The following is a 19,240-nucleotide window of genomic DNA, read 5'->3' as shown; positions in this document are numbered from 1 at the left end:
ATTTGGAGTGGAGGCAGCCCTATGAGTCAGGGTGGTGTGCTGGTCAGGTGGGCGGCCTCGCTCAGCTGACGCCTGTAGACATGAGCAAAATTGGAACGGGGGAGAATCCATGCGCTTCAGGACCAGAGTCTTTGTGAGCCTTTCCTGCTTGCGGTGTGGTTTATTCCACCTTCTTTTTGTCATTTCAGCATTGCCAGAAGCAGGCAGCAAAGTGCTGTTGTCCTAGGACAGCCTAGTGACCGCCTGGGGGGACACTGGGAAATTCTTCCCAGCCTTTGCCTCCTTCGCTTCCTACCAAGCCCTGCTGTGTGCAGGATCAGCTTTAGGGGCTGTGATGTCTTCTGGAGCTGTCTGGGCTGCGTTATCAGGGGCAGCAGGAGCACTGAGGGTCTCTGCAGAGGGAGGGGTAGATGAGCTTGCTTCTCCCTTGGGGTTCTCTGTTACTCCCTGCTCCCCACGCTGTAGTGCGGTGCCCATCTGTTTCTTGTTACCCAAGAGAAGAAAGCCAGGTCCTCTCGCAGACCCCTTTGCAGCGGTACTCCTCCCTGGGCGCCGTGCAGTTGACCTGATGCCTCTTGCTCCCGTCTCTGCCTCTCCCTTCCCACTGTGCGTGCTTCAGGCTGCAGATTTCCGTACCCCCGCACCGGGTGCTGCGTGCCAGCACGGGCAGAGGTGTCCCCGCGAAGGATGGGGACGAGGAGCCCCAACCCCTGCCCTCTCTGATGCTGACAGCAGCGGGGCCGGCCCGGGGGGCGGAGCGGGCGGGGCCGCGACCTGCGTTGGGTCCGCACGGAGACGTGCGGGGCTGTGCGGGGCGGGGCCGGTGGCGATGCCGCTGCGCGGGGCGGTCCCGCAGCCTTCCTGCGCCCGACCACCTGATCCGCTCCGCCCGCCGCAGCCGCAGCCTTTGTGTGTGCGGTGCGGCGGTGCGGGATGGCGGCGGGAGGCGGGCGGCCGCCGGGCCCCGACTCCTCGCTGGAGCCTTACGTGCAGACCCGCATCTTCAAGATCATCGTGATCGGAGACTCCAACGTGGGCAAGACGTGCCTGACCTTCCGCTTCTGCGGGGGCACCTTCCCCGACAAGACCGAGGCCACCATCGGCGTGGACTTCAGGGAGAAGACGGTGGAGATCGAGGGGGAGCGCATCAAGGTGGGCCGCGGCGGCCCCGGCGGGCGGATGGCATCGGGGCCCGGAGGCGGCCGGTCCCGGTCCTGGCCGGTTTGGAGAGAGGCTGGGCCGCTCCCACAGCGCTGCCCGCCCGCTGCTTCCCAGCACCGCGGTGTCCGCGAGCGCGCCGTCACCATCGACGGGGAGCGCATCAAGGTAGCGGGGCGGCGGGCGGGCCCCGCCGCGGCACGGGGCGTCCCGGTGGGAAGCNCGGTCCCGGTCCTGGCCCCGCACCGCCCGCGGGCTGCCCGCACGCCGGCTGCCTTCCGGGGGCCGTTCGGATTCCAGCCCGAGGGAGGGGAACCGGGGAAGGTTTCTCATTGAGGAGACATCTTCCGACCGTGTCACTGCTGCCTTTTTGATGTTGGCTCGAGTCTGCAGGGGGTTTGAAGCTCCGTGAAGGCATGGAGCGGAACGCTGCCGGCATCCGGCATAGCTGGGTGCTGAGAGCCTCGGGGCGGCCGCCAGCTCCGTTAGCTGGGCCGGAGCAGAGTACCAGGGCTGAAGCTGCTGGAGCTGTGCACAAACACCGGTGTGCCATGGAGCAGGTGGCTGCAGGGGCTCGCTGGAAGGTCGGGGCTCACACTACCTCGTTGCACAGGGCTTGACAGCAGTGATTAACACTCAAAATTGGTGTTAGCGAGCAATAGGAAGATGCAGTTTCAACAGAACTAGAACAGGACTGATTTGGTATATACAGACCAGTGTCACAACTGTAAGAAGTGTGTTAGCTCAGACCAGAGGAGCTTTGACTGATGGATCAGAGCAGATCCACAGATCGACTGCAGTTGGTACAAAACAGCCTGGGAAGCAGAGTTTGCAGCAGATCTTGGCCTACCCAGTGACATGGATCAGAACAAACAGCAGTCTGTACAGCTGACAGGGAGGGGGCAAATAACTGCTGTTCTGCTGACAAATGGGGGATCAGAAGTTGGACTGATCACAGTGAGTGCAGAGCTAATGTCTGCTGATAAGAACTTTAGTTGTGCTTTTAAACTGTCAGTGAATCTCTCTCCTTCTCCAGGAGTAGAGCTGTACATTTCCCCCCCCGCCTTCCCCTGTTCCACTCAACACCATGTATCTGTGTTGTAAGCTGTACTGCAGGCTGGCACGAAGCCTGCCTTGCTGCCACTAGCTTGTAATGGTTGTCAGGCTTTCTACTTCTTGGATGTGATTTGTGCTGCAGCAGGCAGGGCTGGGAGGCAGCGCAGCAAATTGCGCCTTCTTCTGGGACCATGCATCCACGTGGGGAGGTGAGAGGTGGGAGATGTACCCTCCTGCTCCTGCTGTGCCCAGAGTCAAACAGCGTGGGATAAACAGGCATGGAAATGAATGAGCAGTACCTCTTTGTTCCAGCACATGCTGAATGGTTCTGGGCCAGGCACTGTCACAGTCCAGAGTAGTTCGGATAAAAAACCGTTTACTTAGAAATTGCCAGTTCCAGGCTTCAAGGCATTACCTACAAGAGCAAGCAGGACTTCTTATAGAATCAGACTCGCAGCAAGATGTGAGCTGGAAGGGGCCTCTGGAGGCCATCTGGTCTGATCCCCCTGTTTAAGCAAGGCCACCCACAGCAGCTTGCCCAGCACCGCGTCCAGGCAGCTTTTGAATATCTCCAAGGAGGAGGATTCTACAACTCCTCTCTGCAACCTGTGCCAGTGCTCTGTCACCTGCACAGAAAATAAGTGCTTCTTGACGTTCAGAAAGAGCTCCAGTGTTTTGGTTTGTGTCTGTGTCTCTTCTGCGGTCACTGAGGACTACTGAAAAGAGCCTGGCTTCTTTGCACCTTCTGTTCAGGTATTTATACCCATTCAAGAGATAAGCCTTCTCCATGCTGAAGAGTCCCAGCTCTCAGCCTGTCACGCGAGGGCTGCTCCAGTCCCTTCATCATTTCAAGGCCCTTTTTATCTCCATTTCTTTCTTGTACTGGGCGGCCTGGACCTGGAGCACTGGGTCCAGGTGTAGCCTCACCAGTGCCAACTAGAGGGCAAGGATCTCCCTTGACCTACTGGCATTACTTTGCCTAATGCAGCCCAGGACATCGTTAGCCAACTTTGTAGTATGGGCACATTGCTAGCTCATGTTTAGCTCAATGCCCACCAGGACCCCCAGGTCCTCTTATTCCCAGCTGGGTGTCCGCACCGTGTCCTGGGGCTGTCAAACTTCAGGAGGCTTGTCAGCCCATTTCTCCAGCCTGTCCGGGTCCCTCTAGATGGCAGCACAGCCCTCTGGTGTATCTGCCACTCCTCCCAGTTTGGTGCCATCTCCAGGCTAGCTGAAGATGCACTGTGCTCCATCATCCAGATTGTCAGTGAAGATGTTGAGTAGAATGGGCACAGTTTTGACCCCTGGGGTACCCTGCCTGTTACTGGCCCCCAAACAGACTTTGCACCACTGATCACCACCCTCTGGGTTTGACCATCCAGCCAGTTTTCAACACACCTCATTGCTCATCCTGCCCAGACTTCATCAGTTTTTCTGTGAGGATCTTAAGGTGGACAGGTGTCAAAAGCTATGTTCAAGTGTCCCTAGCTGCCTTTTTTTCATGTAGATACTTGGAGAAGCCATTCTTGGTGCCTTTAACATCTCTTGCCACATTCAGTGCCAGTCGTGTTTTAGCTTTCTAAACCACGTCTGTGTGTGCTTGGACACTGTGTCTCCCAGGTCACTTGTCTCATCTTCCACCTTCCCTGTACTTCCTTTTCATACCTCTTGTCATTATTGCTTGACCTCCTACTCATTCGGATGGACAGCTCTTGAGCTTGGAGGTGGAGGTATGTCAGTATTAGCTTGCTTTCTTTGGTCCCTTTTTCCTATAGGGCCTTAACCCACAGGACTCTTTCAAGCAGATCTTTGAAAAGGCCAAAATCTGCTCTCCTGAAATTCAGTGTTGTGATCTTGCATTTTGCCCTGCTCCTTCTGCTCAGGATCCTGAACTCCACCATCTCACGGTTAACAAGATGGTTTTGACCTTGACAGCTTCCCTGGTGAAGCTGGCCTAGCAAAGCACCTCCCCTCACTGGCTTTTCTATCACTTGGGTCATGAAGTTGCCACCAGTGCTCTCCGGGAATCTCCTGGTTTATGCCCTGCTGTGTTGTCCCTGCAGCAGACACTGGACTGGTTGAAGGCCTCCAGGAGGACCTGAGCCTGTGAACATTAAACTCCTCCTGTCTGTAGAGGAACTCATCCAGCTATTCTTCCTGGTCAGGCTGGAACTACCCACTACCCTGTCACCCGCACTCTCTGCTCTTTAATTCTAACCCTTATTTCTCAGCTGGTTCCTCCCCCAGGCAGAGCTCCACGCAGGAATGCTGCCGCTCTCTTTGCCCTGCCTCCTTCATGCATACACAGCGCATCATTTCTGGGGTTCTCTTATATGGCGTAGGATTACGCGTGGCCAACGTGTCAATCTAATCCAGGCACGTTTCTGAAACGAGCAGTGTCTTGTGCAATTGGTGGCGGGGATGAAGGCCAAGTGCACCGGGACGCAGCAGGTGGCCGAGCACCGTGCTCCCGGGGAAGGTAAGCCATGGAGCAGGGACTTCTCTCCCGCAGAGCACAGGGATGACGGCGTGCTGCCCGCTCTTCTGAGCCTGTTGGACCAGCTGCAGCGCACCTTCCTGCAGCACGCTGAGCACACCCGCAGCAGCAATGCCTAGCTCGGGCGGGCACCCGGCGCTCCGGTCGCCTCAAGAACCCCCGTGTTTTGCTTTTTAGGTGCAAGTGTGGGACACGGCCGGGCAGGAGCGGTTCCGGAAGAGCATGGTGGAGCACTACTACCGCAACGTGCACGCCGTCGTCTTCGTGTACGACGTCACCAAGATGACGTCCTTCACCAACCTCAAGATGTGGATCGAGGAGTGCAACGGGCACGCCGTGTCCCCCCTCGTCCCCAAGGTGCTGGTGGGGAACAAGTGTGACTTGAAGGACCTGATCCAGGTGCCGTCCAGCATGGCCCTCAAATTCGCTGACGCCCACAACATGCTGTTGTTCGAAACCTCAGCCAAGGACCCTAAGGAGAGTCAGAACGTGGAGTCCATCTTCATGTGCCTGGCCTGCCGGCTGAAGGCGCAGAAATCGCTGCTCTACCGCGATGTGGAGAAGCGGCCGGGCCGGGCGCAGAAGCTGGAGCTGTCGCGCGACGCCCACGGTAAAAGCGCGTGTCCGTGCTGAGCGCCTTCCCAATAAAGTCTGTGCGGAGCCGTGCGCTCGGACTCTTGCTTTGCTCGGCGCGCATGCGCGGGCGGAGCGGGCGCATGCGCAGTGCGCGCCGCCGCCATGAAGTAGGTTTGGTGGGGGGAAGCGGTGCGGGTGTAGGGCGGGGGGGATGCGGCCCGCCCGGTGCTAACGGTGCCCTCGCCCCCAGCCCGCTGACGAAGGTGAAGCTGATCAACGAGCTGAACGCGCGGGAGGCGGAGCTGGGCGTGAGCGAGGCGGTGTCGTGGCACGCCGAGTACAAGGACAGCGCCTGGGTCTTTATCGGTACGTGTAGGCCGCGGTGTGTGTGGGGGGTGGGGGGGGGGGGAGGTGTGGAGAGGATGAGGAGAGCGCCGGGCAGCGGCCGTGCTGCACTGCTCCGTGCCGGGCCGCCCCGCATCGCCGCCCTCTCCCCTCCCCGCAGGCGGGCTGCCCTACCAGCTGACAGAGGGGGACGTCATCTGCGTGTTCTCGCAGTAAGTGTTCCCCCATCCCTTCCCTTATCCCCCTCACTGTGCCCCTGCAGCCCTGCTCTGTGGCCGCTGATGGTGTGTTTCAGGTACGGGGAGGTGGTGAACATTAATCTGGTGCGGGACAAGAAGACCGGGAAGTCTAAAGGGTTTTGCTTTCTGTGCTACGAGGACCAGAGGAGCACCGTTCTTGCTGTTGATAACTTCAATGGGATCAAGGTGAGCGAAGGGGCCGCGGGCTGTGCAGCTGCAGCAGCTCCCGGAGCGTTGTGTCACGTCAGGGAGGAGCTCCATCAGCTGCTGGTGTCCTGCAGCACACGCTTTGCTGACTACGTGATTCCTGGCCTAGATCAAAGGGAGGACGATCCGAGTGGACCACGTGGCCAACTATCGGCCTCCCAAAGACTCTGATGATTTAGATGATGTCACAAGAGCCCTCCACGCAAAGGGCTGCGGAGTGAAAACGCCGCCTCATACGTCGTCGGATTCCTCACTGGAGGATGATGATGACACGCCAGTAAAAAAGAAGAAAGGTGAGATGCGTTTCTGCCAGTCTTTACCCTGGATGGGAGGATCTGTGTGGGTCTCAGGGACCCTTAGCTCAGGGGAGCAGCAGGGATAGGTGTCCTCTTGAGAAGAGACCAACCGTAATGTCCAGGCTATACTTTGTGATCGCCTGAGTATGTGTCACATTGCCAGTATTTACCCTTATCTGTGATCGTTGTCCCCCAGCCTCTGAAGAGCTTTATTTTGCAGGTTATAGTAGTGCTGTTGCTGGAGAAAAGGAGCTGTCTGCTAGGCTGCAGGGCTGTTGCAAGGTGGGGGGGCAGGACATTGAGGGACAGGGTAAAGAAAGGCTCCAGAAAAGCCTTTTTAAAAAAAAAACAAAAACAAAAAAAGCTGTGGTGCTAGGTAGAGATAATGCTTGCAGGACTATCCATCTCTAAAGAGGAACCTTTTGTTTCAGATAAAGAGAAGAGTAAACGTGAACAGCCAAAGCAGAACTCTCAGGCTGTGAAGAGAGCAGCGTCTGCTGAAGAGGCACATCCAAGAATTAAGATTAAAAAAGAGAAGGAAGATCCTGGCTATGACCGATACGCCGGTGGGAGTCAGCAGTCCTGCAGTGAGTCTGAGAGGAAACATGCAAGCAGGACGCAGCGAGATGAGGAAGAGCAGAGACACCAGAGGTCTTTGGGGAAGAGGGGGGAAAAGAGCTCCCAGGAACACAGAGGACAGAACAGTTCACGGGAAGAGAGAGAAGAGGTTAGCAGGAGGGGTGAAGGGCGCAGCAGCCGGCGAGAAGAATGTCCTGAAGGAACCAGATCCAGGCAGCGGTGGGAGAGCAGCACCAGAGAGTCCCATTCCAAGCACAGGGAGCATGGTTCCACCAGAGATTCCAGCCGTCACTGAGCCGTGGTGCAAGCACCCTCTGGGCCACAGCTGTGCCCACCAAGAGACAGCTGCACAACGTGAGCTGCACCAAGAGCCTGTCCACAGTTTCCTGACGTGTCCTTGAGGGACCACAGCTGGCGTCGCATCTCACACCGCTTTGACTCGTTCACTTCTCAGACAGGGCTCTCTCTGTGCTGTGGACTGGGATGTGAGCTCTGTTGCTGCCTTGCTCAGCCCGTCAGTGCGGTGGCATCCCACAGTAGTTGAGGAGGGGCTCATGGTGCGCAGTGAGGCACACGCCTGCCCTGCAGTGGGGCGGTGGGGGCTGAGCAGTGGGATGCTATGGATCCCTGAACTGCCCACGTTGTTCTAGGGGAGTGTCCCTGTCCGCAGTGGGGCCGGTGGGTGCCTGCAGGTGGGCACAGCGCTTCGTGCCCCCAGCCTGTCCCACCTATCTTATGCGATGGATCTCAAGGGCTGTGCTGCTGAGTCAGCGCAGTTCGTGTTTTTTGTTTTAAACTCTTTTTAATAAAATTGATCCGTTAACCAGAAGAGACAGCTGGGAGCACCGCTTCTGTGTCTGGCTAAGGGGGGAAGGCGTACTTTTTCATTGTGCTGTTTGGACTGAACAGCGATAGCAATTGATAGAGAAACTGGGAGAATGCAGTGATGACTTCAAGCCGTATCTGGTTGCTACCAGAGCCCTTGCTCCGTTCAATGCTTTTCTCCGCCGTGTTTTGGCTGTACCCGGGGGCTGCCGGGCCGGTTTCAGGTGGTCTCGTAGCCACGGCGCCCCAGCAGCGCGCTCTGAGACCCTCGCTTCTCGTTCCCCACCGTTCTCGGGAGCGGGTGCCGAGAGCCGGGGCGGTGCGGATGGAGCCCGAGCTGCTGGCGCCGCGCCGCCAGGGGGCGCCCTCCGGCTGCTGCGCGCGCCGCTTCCGGTTCCGGGGCGGGGCGAGGCGAGGCAGTGTCCGGCCCGGCGCGGCGGCGCGCTCCGCCATGCCATGTCCGCGCTGAACTGGAAACCCTTCGTGTACGGCGGGCTCGCCTCCATCGTGGCCGAGTTCGGTGAGGTGGGGCGGGCGGGAGGCCGGCATCGGCGTGGGGCCGGCGGGGGGCTGACGGCCGCTCTCTCCGCAGGCACGTTCCCCGTGGACCTGACCAAGACGCGCCTGCAGGTGCAGGGCCAGAGCGCCGATGCGCGGTTCCGCGAGGTGCGCTACCGCGGCATGTTCCACGCCCTGTTCCGCATCTGCCGCGAGGAAGGCGGCCGCGCCCTCTATTCGGGGTAAGCGCGGGCCCCGGGGCCGCCCGGCTCTGACCCCGCGGGGCGGAGGGGCTGCGCGGGGTTGGCGGCGGCGTCCGGGAGGCGGCGGAGCCGCTGCGGGGATGGTCGCGGCTCGAGGCGCCTCTCGGCGGTCAGCGCTGCGCCCCGGGAGCCGCCCTGCTGGGAGCCGCAGCTGCCGTCGTTTGTTCCCCCGCTCAGGATCGCCCCTGCGCTGCTGAGACAGGCGTCCTACGGCACCATCAAGATCGGCATCTACCAGAGCCTGAAGCGGCTGTTCGTGGAGCGCCTGGAAGGTCTGTGCTGGGGAAAACGTGCTGCAGCTCCTCTCCCAGCGATGCGCCGCGCAATCCTGCGTGCTCTGTTCTGCGTGGGCTCGCTCGTTCCTTTCTCTGCCCTTCCCTGCTGCGCTTCTCAGAGAGGGGGAGTTGTCGCTTTGTGCTGTGCAGCGGTGTGTGTTACGCGTGGGGATAGGCTGCAGCATCCATTGCAATCTCCCTGCGCTTGACGCCGCCCACAGTCACAGCAGCAGTCCCTGAGCTGAACACATCCATCCTTTCCCCAGCTTTTATCTTTGTTTTGCGCTGTCAGAGCCCAGAAAACCCCCAGCGTACTGACAGAGGCCCCATCTCTTCTCATTAGCTTCAGGGAGGACGTCGTGTCCCAGCTGTGCTCGCTGCGCTGCTCTGGGTTACTTGGGTTGGAACCTTGAGTAGCAAATCTTTCCTGTTGTCCTCGTGGAGGCTTGAAGTCCTTTTACCTGAACACAGCAGCTCTGGCTAAGATAAAGATTGTCCAATTCATGAGCTTTTGCTGTGATTAAAGAGATAAGAAACAGCGAATGCTCTTGACTCTGGTGACAGGAGCCTCTGTTGCTTGCTTGCAAGATGGTAGAGCAGTTAAAGTTGAAGATGTTTTCACTGGAGGAGCTGCGCATGCAGTTCTATATCCTGTTCTGACATGAGTGCATATTTTATGACACTCAGCCTGGGAAAGTGAAGTGAGAGATTCACTCCAGCGAGAGGACCAGGTGTGCGGTGCACTAGTTTTCCAGGGGCTGCTCTTGCCTTGAGTAATGCCTGTCCCTGTGGATGGTTCTGTGCATGTGCTCTGGGCTGCCCATCTCCCTTGCTGTTGCAGCATTTCCAGTTGTGAGTACTGTTGTTTGAATATTTGTCTCCCTACAGGCCTGGGGCAGCACGTGGCCTGGTCTCCTCTGGGAAGTGCTGTGGTCAGTACCAGCAAAGGGCCGTGCCTTTTCCCAATGTAACCATCAATCTAATACTGGACCTGGAAGTCTTGGATTTTTTTTTATTTTTTTTTTTCTTCTCTGGAACTAATTGCATCTAACTTTCTCTGCCTGGATCATCTACTCTCTGTTTTTCAGGGAGGCTGCATATTCTGAGTGTGGCCAGCTGGGTCTCCAAATTAAAACTAATTGATGTCAGATTGCCTTGAGAAGCGTCTAGCTGCCCCGCTGTCTTGCCATTATCCATTACGAGAAATACATCCCTGGGCACTGAAATCTCAGATAATTATTTAGCATTTTCCTGAATAGCAACCTTTTACTTGTCTGATCAGCTAGAATTGGCAGTCAGACCTGCTTCTCTCTGACAATGTGTTGCTGTTTCAGCCTCTGCTTTTTGTCTCTGGCAGCTGCAGATAGGTCTGCCGTCAGCTGGTGGTAAATGGCCAGTTTCTGCTTGTGCAGCTTCACCATGTGATTTGTGAACCTAGCTTTTCTGTTCTTTCCAGAGCTTCTTGCTTGCTCAGTACAGGCTGTACACCTACTCTTTAGATCGTTAGGCCCTGACTTTCTTTTCTTGATTGCAGATGAAACGTTGTTAATCAATGTAATCTGCGGAGTGGTTTCAGGGGTGATCTCCTCTGCACTTGCCAATCCGACAGATGTGCTGAAGGTAAGAAGTGTGCGTGTCCAGAGAGCCCACTGCAGTTTGCCACATGCTCCTGCTTTCCAACGAAGGTGCATCTCTCCCAGCTGCAGTGAGATGCTCTCTCTAAGCCACTGCTGACATCAGTTCTGCTAATTTGGGCTTGTTAGGAATGGGAGTTGCTCAGTTGTTCCTTTCTACCACAGTGTCCACTGAGCTGTTGTTCTTGCCCTGGGGGCGGGCCCTGATGCTGTGCCACTGACTTGCACATTTCTTTCAGATTCGAATGCAAGCTCAAGGCAGTTTGTTCCAGGGTGGCATGATTGGCAGCTTCATCGATATCTACCAGCAAGAGGGTACCCGAGGCCTCTGGAGGGTGAGCACCAGCTGCTAGAAACCCCTCACCTCCACTAGTATCAGAATTAAAAGCTTCCTCAGCTTGTTTGCTGCTCCTCCTCTGAGCCCAGGTGTTGCTCTTGAGGAGAACTGTGAGCCAAGGCTGGTAGTGAAGTCCTTCTTCTGGTTAGCAGGCAAACAGAAGCATGTCTGTGGTGGAGATTGGGTCTGGGTTGTGGCAGTGTCAGCACTGGGCCAGACAAACCTGGTTCCCAGGACTGAAGCTGGTGGACATTAAGTTTCAAATCCATGAGTGTTCTTGTGTGGACCAGGATTCGGCTCTGGGCAAGCAGAGTGGGTCTTTTGTGGTACAGGATCTTTTCTAGTGTTGAAATTTCTAGATGTTGGTGGGGAGGAAAAGTGAATTATAGCCTTATTTCTATGTGGGCTAGAGGGAGAGCTTCAGCTGCAAGGCAGGATGGTGAGGATACCAAGCGTACTGTCAAGAGAAAGTCCCTTAAGAGGGGGCTGGGAAGAGGTGTTATACTAGCTGTGGGCCTCAAGGCAGCAGTTCATGCTTGTGACTGATGTTTGTGTTCTGCAGGGTGTTGTTCCAACAGCCCAGAGAGCTGCCATCGTGGTTGGGGTGGAACTGCCAGTCTACGACATCACTAAGAAGCACTTAATTCTGTCAGGCCTGATGGGTGATACAATCTTTACCCACTTTGTGTGAGTATTTGCTACAGCTGCTGCGCTCTCCAGGCTTGGCAGGGTGTGTGAAGCAGAGGAGCAAGGTGGGATTTGGAGGTCTGTTTATAGAGCAAGAGCTCTGGAGCTGCCAAGAACAAGCTCAGTGCTTCTGAGGGATCTGCTGTGTTCACTGGAGCAGCTCAGGATGCCCAGAAAGTTTCCCTAGGGGGACCTCCCTGGAGAAGGAACCTGGCAGAAATCCTTCTGGTGAAGTGAAATAAGAGCTTGAATTCAGTTCACTGATTACCAGAAACGCCGTTGCTCCACTTTGCTGCCATGGTGTGAGCCTGGCAGGAGTTCTAGGTGTGATTAATGGTAGCAATAGGTTGAAAGGGCTGCTTCAGTCCTAGGTTCTCCTCTCTACAGTAAATGTCAGCTTCTGACAGCAGTCTGAATCCTCAGCAATCTGACCTAGTTTTGAAGTCAGCCCTGCTCTGAACAGGGGGTGGATTAGAAACTTCCCAAAGTCTTTCTTCACCTACATTTTCCTATTATTCTTCTAGCAGACACTTTAGCTGGAGGTGCTGCAGTGCTTCTGTTGGGTTTGCCTGCTGTGGGCTGAAGGTGACAAGCACTAGACCATATGTGCAGGGAGGAGACTAGCAGCTGCATGCTCCCTGGGGCTGCCTTTGGTCTTCCTCCCTCCTTCCCTGCCACGAAGAAATGTTTGCTCTGGGGAGAAGGATGTGCATTTCCAAGAGGCCGCCTTCAGGTCTGTGTCACCTTGTCAGCACCCAGAAACACTTGGTGGACTGCAGACACCCAGTGGAGACCTGGCAGTGGGCTCTGGCAGGGTCTTGATTCGATGGAGCTGAGAGTTTCGCTTCCCTGGGGTCTCAGAGTGGTATTGGTTCTGGGTGGGAGCAGACAGTACAGCTCACGTTTACTGCTAAATGCCTTTCATGAAATGGAGTGAAGGGTGCCCTGGTGCTTATGTCCAGGCCTGTCTGAGCCAGACTGGCCACATTCAGAGCTATTTCTCTCTAATGTTTTGGTATATCTAGTTCCAGTTTTACGTGCGGGCTGGCAGGGGCTATTGCCTCCAACCCTGTGGATGTGGTGCGGACGCGGATGATGAACCAGCGAGCGATAGTGGGCAGCGTGGAGCTCTATAAGGGCACTCTGGATGGTCTTGTGAAGGTAAGGAAGTGACACAGTTGGGCAAATCACTGTTTTTAGGAGGCTGGCCACTGCTGAAATACGGGCTGGGTGAGCAGACAGTGAGGTGTATTGAAAACTGGCTGAATGGCCAAGCCCAGAGAGTGGTGGTGTTCCCACAGCAGAGGTCCTCTTTGGCTCTTTGCAGAATTTGTGACTGATACTGAGTTGTGTCTGATAACTGATCTGTCTCTTCTCTCCTCCCAGACGTGGAAGAGTGAGGGGTTCTTTGCACTCTATAAAGGTTTCTGGCCCAACTGGCTTCGGCTCGGTCCCTGGAACATCATTGTATCCTTCAGTACATTGCTGGGAGCTCATGAGTACGGGCAGGCAGGGGAAGACTGAGCTGTAAATGGAAGTTCAGAGCAGACACCCTGATGGGGGTACCTCTTTGTCTTAGCCCAGAGCGGACTCCCTGTTGTGCTTGGACAGACATAGACTGTGATATGACTGCAGATGGTTCAAGTGCCAAAAAATGCCACTGGCTGTGACTGCTCCTTCTGACAGCTCTGTAGGTGGCTTATGCAGGGACTTCCAGTGCAGCAGCGTAGGCATTTTCCTGTAAAGTAAGTGCTTTCAAGTGCCCGGTGTTAAACTTTCCGTTTAGCTTGAGCTGCTGGAGTTGCAGCAGTTTCAGGTTTGGCTCCTGTTTTAAGAGGGAAGCCTGGGGAATATTCTCCTCTGGGGACAGGTGCTGACCTGCTCTGCGGAATCATCACTGCTGTGTTGCTGTACTAGTTTCTTCATTCCCTCTGACACGACGTATATCATTTATTTTAACAAAGTCCCTGCTTAGAAAATCCCAGCTGGAGTCGTTTCCCTTTCCTAGTGGTCTAGGCAAGTCTTGGCCAGCTTGATTTTGGGTCAGTTTCTTCCCTCTCCTGCTAGCCTCCTTCCACAACTCTCTTCTATCTGTATAGATCACTTCACGCTGCCTGGAAGAAGGAATTCCCCATGTTGGTTTTCAGCTGTACTGTGCTGATGATCTACCTGCCTTGCCTTGTGAGTTTTGGCCTGGTTGTGAGGGAGGTGCAGAGCAGCTGCTGTGTGTATGTGGCCTAATTCCTTGACTTTTCCTTCAGTTTTTTATCACATACGAGCAATTGAAGCGACTTCCATTCTGAGAGCTAGCTTCGTTCCACGAGTGTCATCTTCAAGGCTTGCAGCAGCGTTTTGCTGCAGCCTTCCTCTTCATTTCACCATCCCCACGTTTTGATGTTCTGTTACATGTGGGTCTGGACTCTCCTCCTCCCCCACATTCATGGTCCCTGAAGGTTGTTCTGGCCGAAGTGGAACTGGGGGGCTGATGGCAGGTACTGCATGCTTTGTTTCACACAGAGGCAAGTATTAACTGTGCACAAGCGTCTGGGCCTGAAGCAATATCTTCTGTGAAGATCTGTGCATTCCAGTGGCCTTGTGATACATCTGTGGTTTGTTGTTTGACTCATGTCCTGCCGTGCCTGTGGGGTGAGGCTGGAGGCTGGAAAGGGGTGCTGTCATGTTTTCTTGCAACCTGTAACCTCATTAAATTATTTATTGACTGGATGGCATGAGTTTGTGTTTGTGCAGACTTGGCATAGGTGTATTGTTCAGAGCAGATGCTGTGTCTGCCCTCGGAGACAAGAGAAGGTTTTTTTTCAGCACGCTGGACATCCTTTTTCTCCCCCAAATATATGGTTTTTTTCTTCACAGCCCTCAAACTCCACTGCAATAAACGTATTTCTAAAAGACAGTTGGAGTGTTAGTCAGGAAACTATGGTGCTGTAACGTTAGCTTCGTTCTGGAAAACCTCAGTCTCTCTTAACCTTATGGCTTGGATTATCTTCAAAGCGAGGGAAAAGGGATTTAAAACCAAACTCAGGTGCCCCACTGCTCTAAAATGGTGGTCTCACAATTCCAGTGTTAAGTATAGAACATCAGGGAAGTCAGTTTTCTCTTCGCCAGGCACAGCTATGAAAGCAAACAGGTTTTTTTTTTTTTTTTGTCCTACTTCCTTCCCACTCCGTGGGAGAGCTGTGCTCCGGATGAAGGTCCCTTGTGACGTGCAGCAACGCTTCCTGCTGGGGAGTGCTGGGAAGCGGCGTCCCCTGTGCAGGCTGCACGAGGGATGCTCAGCCAAACGAAGAAGAGAGAATTGTTTGCTGCGGTTCTGCAGGGACCTGGGCGAATGCAGAAGGAAGGTGACGCCTGTGAACTCATGGACTTAAATTGTGCCATGAGCGGAGGTGTTCCTGCAAGGCTGGGAGGGTCAGGTTGAGGGTTAAACTGCAGGTTACCGGGGACGGGGAGCAGTGGGTTGAAAGCAGCAGGCATTTGTATGCCTCAGCTTGCCTTACTCTTGAACAGAACTTCTAAATATTCGAAGTCAAGAAATAGCTATGTGATGGATCGACACGAATCCATTTGAGAGAGGAATTCTAACAGTAATTCTGTAAATTGCTTTGGTTTTCTTCACGTTTCTGTAACTTTAGTTCTGGAGCAGACCCTTCTGTGCAGCTCTGTGCTGTATTGACATTCATAATTCCCTTGCTGTCAGCTGTTGCTATCCCATCTTTGTTCTTCAGGAACAAAGCTCCGCAAGCAGCTCCTCAGAAATGCATGCACAGTGTATCTGTGGCCATTTCGTGGGTTTTAGGGTTTTTTTTTTTCCATGTGCAGTGCTGGTGGGAGGCTCTTCTTTCCGCCCTCAGCACCTGCAGCCTGCCCTGTGCTGTGCTCTGCCTTTGGCCAGTGCCAGCACCGTGTTCTCAGCTGTGTCCTGACCTCGGTTCTGCTCAGCCTCTCCCGGGCAGCCCGCTCACCTCAGGTTGCTGTTTGACAGAGGAAGGCTTAAGCCTTCCCTGTTTCCTGGCAGCTCTGATTTTTCCACTTCTTGATCCAGGAAAGCTGGCTTTGTTGAAAGGGATCAGTGCTGTTTCCTTGGTCCCTATGGGAAGAGGCTGCTGTAGTTCTGGCAGTGACCCTGCAGGAGCCCCATGAGCCGTACCACCCGTACATCCTAGTGGGCTTTTCTCCTTTATCTGCACTTGTGTCAAAGCCGGGCACTGGCTCTGCTCAGGTCCTTAGTGCTTGGCTGGGGTGCCCACCTCCCTGTGTGCCACCACGGCAGCACCACTGGACAAGGGAGAGCGATCAGGGTGTGATCCTGGTGCTGAAATGGACCACAGACCCCAAGCAGGTGTCGCGGTCGCGCTGGGAGATGCTGGAGAGGCCAACAGCAGCACGGGCAGCCCCGGAACGGGAGATGGCAAAGCGCCCTGTGCAGTGGGGCAGGGAGCCAGGGGAGCACGAGTGGGATGTTGGGGAGGAGAGCGGCGTCAGTCCAGCCTCACGCAGGCTTCCTGCTCAGTGCTCTGCGCTCACCCTCCTGCTCTGGGGTTGTCTGGAAACGTGGCTCGAGGGGAGGGACCTGTGTGGGTAGAGCGGGTGCTGTGAGCGCACCAGCCCCTTCTGGCACAGCAGAGCTCTGCTCCGCAGCCTGAGGCGCTGCTACACCCAGGGCTTTCCCAGCACCACCCGCAGAGCGAGGGGCCGTGCACTGCCTGCTTGCTGAGCCGTGTGTACAAAGAAACCCCAGGTGAGGAATGCTCTAGAATCGTGCTGCGGACGCACCGTCTTCGGGTTGTGCCCTGCAGTGGCTAGACATGGCTAGCTCGGCAGTGGGAATCATCCTCGCTGTGCTGGCTCCGCTCATCATCACTGCCAACGTGCTGGTGGCCATTGCCCTCCTTCGCCTTATCTGGAAGACCGGCTACAAGGGACACTACTTTGTCCTCAATCTTGCTGCTGCAGACGCCATGGTTGGCGTGTCGGTCGTAGGTCTGATCAGGGATGAGTTCTTCGAGCACCCTCATCCCCCGCAGATCTTCTGCGTCCTGCGAATGGCTTTTGTGACCACCTGCTCCGCCGCTTCTATCCTATCCCTGACCCTGGTCGCGTGTTACAGGCACCTGGCGATCAGAAAGCCTTTCCACCATTTTCAGCTGGCCACGGGCACGCGGGTGGGGCTGCACTTGGTGGGGCTCTGGCTGCTTGCTGGTGTCACTGGCTTCCTCCCAGTCCTCGCCCCAGGCTTTCAGAAGGGCTCCCTTGAGGAAAAATGCTCCTTCTTCGGAGTCTTCCACCTCAGCTACATGCTCACTGTCTCCTGCGTGGGCTTTTTTCCAGTACTGTTTCTCTTCATTTTCCTCTACTGTGACATGCTGAAAATTGCTTCTGTGCACGTGCAGCAAATCCGGGAAGTGGAACGTGCGGGGCTGGCGAGGGGCACCACCAGCGACATGAAGGCCATGCGCACTGTGGCCATGCTGATCGGCTGCTTTGTGCTGTCCTGGCTGCCGTTTTTCATCGCTGGCATCGTGCAAACTGTGTGTACCGAGTGCTTCCCCTACAGAGTCATTGAGAGTTACCTCTGGCTGCTGGGATTGTGCAACTCCCTCCTGAACCCTTTGCTCTACTCCTACTGGCAGCAGGACGTGCGGCGGCAGCTCTCCCAGCTCGCTGCTGCTGCGAAGGGGAGAGTCCTCCTCCATCTGGGGAAGGGTCGCTGTTTCCCCAGCAGAGGCACCAAGCCCGTTCCCGCTGTGTCATGCTTGCAGCTCCAGGACTGACGTGGTAAGGAGTGGCTTCCACTGGCTTTGCAGCTTGTCTCCTTCATCAGAACCGTGAACTTGGGGGGCTGCCAGCTGTGGAATAGATCTTGGATGGGGTAGGATAGCTCTGGATGCTAATTCTTAGGCACAGCACGACCGGCACAGCCGGTTTTGCACCAGCTCCAGGGCACCCCAAATTGCTGTTGCACGGCACACATTAAATTTTGCTTGGAGAGCTTCAGCCTTGTGTCTGCTGGGACCAAGCCCTTAGCTCTCCCTTCACAGACTAAGATCACTCACTTTTTGCTGCCTGGCTTTTCCCCAGCCCCTGTTTGGGAGCTTTCTGCTCTCCCCTCTGCCTGCAGCACCACCTGTCTGGGCCAGGTTCCCCGCCTGCACGTGGGGCAGGGCTGCTCTCACTGTGTTGGCTCTGTTGCTCCCTCTCGCTGCCCTACCTAAACCAAACTCGCAGTCCAACAGATGCAAGCTGGGCTATCCCCCAAATCGCCCTCTGATGAGGATCAATCCTGGAGGCAGAGGTGAGGGGTACGGGTCTGGGCTCTCTGCTGTCGTGCAGGGGAGGCAGTGAGGGGCCCGGCAGCTCCTCAGCTCTGTGTGCACTGGAGCAAAAGCTGAGCATCCCCAGGTGCGCCGTGCCTGGGAGAGGTGCAGGGCAGCACCGGTTTGTGCTGTTACTGTTTGGTTTGAGCTGTAAAGCAAGTTAATGAGTGACTGACTGAGTGCTGAGCAGGAAGGACTGCCTTGGAGACAGGGAAAACCTCGTGCAGAAGGGCTGCTTTGTCCCACCGACGCCGTAGGGCTGGTTATGGGGCTGCAAGGCCGGCTCCGCGCTGTCTCACCAGCTGGGAGCACACAGCGCTCGGTGCATGTCCTGTCACACAGCGGCGAGGGACAGACTGCTGGGCCTGCGAGAGGCTTCGATGTGATCTAATTGCTTTTTGTAAAATCGCATCCGTTGAATCCACCTAGCAGGAAAATTTCCCTTCAAACAGGTTGCTTAGCTAAGGATTCACTTTAATCTGAAAATGGCGATGCTATACACAAACAGTAATTGCTTCCTCTTCTGTCACCTGCCCTGCTGGTAGAGATGAAGGCTCGAGGCCTTATCCCATACGCATCCAGAACCTGCCTCGGTCCCGAGGCCGTTGTCATCTCAGAGGAACAGACAAAAATAAAAGTGCCCTACTAAAACCAAAGCAAACCGAAGCAGCAGGCGCTGTGCGGTGCTCATCTCTGTGCCTGTGAGAGGCCTGAGGCCAGCCACCACCCGACAGATCCTGTTCCTGGCTGTGTATTAAGGAAAGAGATAAGGCTCACGCAGAACAGATGGGCTCTGTGGGTGCCTCGCAGGTGGATCTGGTAGGTGGACCCAGCCTGATTCAGTTCTGGGGATCAGCACATCATCTGTCAGCATGACGTGTTCGCCGTCTGTGCTTGGCACAGCGTGGGCTCCGCCAGCTGTTGCTTTGCGAGGCTGACCCATCCTTGCTTGGGGATCTGACAACGCTGGAGCCGAACTCCGCCTCCCTCCAGCACGCCTCCTGCGAGCACCCGCTGCGAACGGAGACGCGTTTCAAGCGGGGCTCTTGCTTCCCGAGCTTGCGTCTGCTGCATCCGCCGCCGTCCTTGGCCCAGCTGCAGGCGGGGTTGGTGGGCACGGAACCACGGGGGGCTGCGGAGCGGAGGGGTGAGCACCTGGCAGCAGCATCCCCATCCGCAGTAGGGCTGACATCTCGGCGCCAGAGCTGCCGCGGGCGCGGGGCGATGGAAGGAAGGATGGATGCGAGCTGACACGCGAGCCAAGCAGGAGGCGGAGCGCCGGCCCGCACTGCAGCGGGGGATCCCTCGCCGCGTACCCGCCGCTGACTCGCTTCTCCTCATCCCCTCGGCTCTGAACCAGGAGGGGTCAAGATAACGAGCGGTTCGGTTCCTCCGTTTGCCGTCCCGTCGGCTGAATAAACAGCATTGCTGCCGCT

The 19,240-nt window shown here is 56.0% G+C and overlaps 3 protein-coding genes across 7 annotated transcripts; all 3 read left to right on the top strand.

The window, feature by feature from the left end:
* On the top strand, positions 756-7,788 carry LOC110403454 (ras-related protein Rab-33A). Of its 3 annotated transcripts, XM_021406657.1 has the most exons (6): positions 5,321-5,454; positions 5,538-5,653; positions 5,793-5,844; positions 5,928-6,057; positions 6,188-6,371; positions 6,806-7,788. In XM_021406657.1, exons 1-6 carry the CDS (start codon positions 5,450-5,452, stop codon positions 7,246-7,248), a joined length of 930 nt encoding a protein of 309 aa, XP_021262332.1. In that variant the 5' UTR covers positions 5,321-5,449; the 3' UTR covers positions 7,249-7,788. The 3 variants fall into 3 exon arrangements, with proteins under 3 accessions (XP_021262333.1, XP_021262334.1, XP_021262332.1); XM_021406659.1 differs by lacking the exons at positions 5,928-6,057; positions 6,188-6,371; positions 6,806-7,788 and adding an exon at positions 759-1,152 and having other exon boundaries at positions 4,889-5,321; positions 5,793-5,814; XM_021406658.1 differs by lacking the exons at positions 5,793-5,844; positions 5,928-6,057; positions 6,188-6,371; positions 6,806-7,788 and adding an exon at positions 756-1,152 and having other exon boundaries at positions 4,889-5,454.
* SLC25A14 (solute carrier family 25 member 14) lies at positions 8,142-14,196 on the top strand. Of its 3 annotated transcripts, XM_021406661.1 has the most exons (9): positions 8,142-8,298; positions 8,371-8,518; positions 8,717-8,811; positions 10,349-10,434; positions 10,688-10,783; positions 11,348-11,472; positions 12,498-12,633; positions 12,859-12,939; positions 13,734-14,196. In XM_021406661.1, the coding sequence occupies exons 1-9, from the start codon at positions 8,235-8,237 to the stop codon at positions 13,773-13,775; spliced, it is 873 nt and encodes a 290-aa protein (XP_021262336.1). In that variant the 5' UTR covers positions 8,142-8,234; the 3' UTR covers positions 13,776-14,196. The 3 variants fall into 3 exon arrangements, 2 of the variants coding, with proteins under 2 accessions (XP_021262336.1, XP_021262337.1); XR_002441670.1 differs by lacking the exons at positions 12,859-12,939; positions 13,734-14,196 and adding an exon at positions 11,997-12,205; XM_021406662.1 differs by lacking the exons at positions 12,859-12,939; positions 13,734-14,196 and having other exon boundaries at positions 11,997-12,633.
* Positions 14,338-18,944, top strand: GPR119 (G protein-coupled receptor 119). Its single transcript, XM_021406656.1, has one exon. The coding sequence runs from the start codon at positions 16,296-16,298 to the stop codon at positions 17,259-17,261; it is 966 nt and encodes a 321-aa protein (XP_021262331.1). The 5' UTR covers positions 14,338-16,295; the 3' UTR covers positions 17,262-18,944.

This window comes from Numida meleagris, chromosome 8 (genome assembly GCF_002078875.1).
Source record: "Numida meleagris isolate 19003 breed g44 Domestic line chromosome 8, NumMel1.0, whole genome shotgun sequence".
NCBI classification, from domain to species: Eukaryota; Metazoa; Chordata; class Aves; order Galliformes; family Numididae; genus Numida; species Numida meleagris.
This window is presented reverse-complemented; position numbering and strand designations above follow the sequence as displayed.

Bases quoted from the DNA above. Each gene is read 5' to 3' on its own strand.
- LOC110403454 (XM_021406657.1), top strand. The intron at 5,845-5,927 runs GTAAGTGTTCCC...GGTGTGTTTCAG, and splicing joins GTCATCTGCGTGTTCTCGCA to GTACGGGGAGGTGGTGAACA. The intron at 6,058-6,187 runs GTGAGCGAAGGG...TTCCTGGCCTAG, and splicing joins ATAACTTCAATGGGATCAAG to ATCAAAGGGAGGACGATCCG.
- SLC25A14 (XM_021406661.1), top strand. From the start codon at position 8,235: ATGTCCGCGCTGAACTGGAAACCCTTCGTGTACGGCGGGCTCGCCTCC. The intron at 10,435-10,687 runs GTAAGAAGTGTG...CATTTCTTTCAG, and splicing joins ATCCGACAGATGTGCTGAAG to ATTCGAATGCAAGCTCAAGG. The intron at 12,940-13,733 runs GTATCCTTCAGT...CTTTTCCTTCAG, and splicing joins TCGGTCCCTGGAACATCATT to TTTTTTATCACATACGAGCA.
- GPR119 (XM_021406656.1), top strand. From the start codon at position 16,296: ATGGCTAGCTCGGCAGTGGGAATCATCCTCGCTGTGCTGGCTCCGCTC.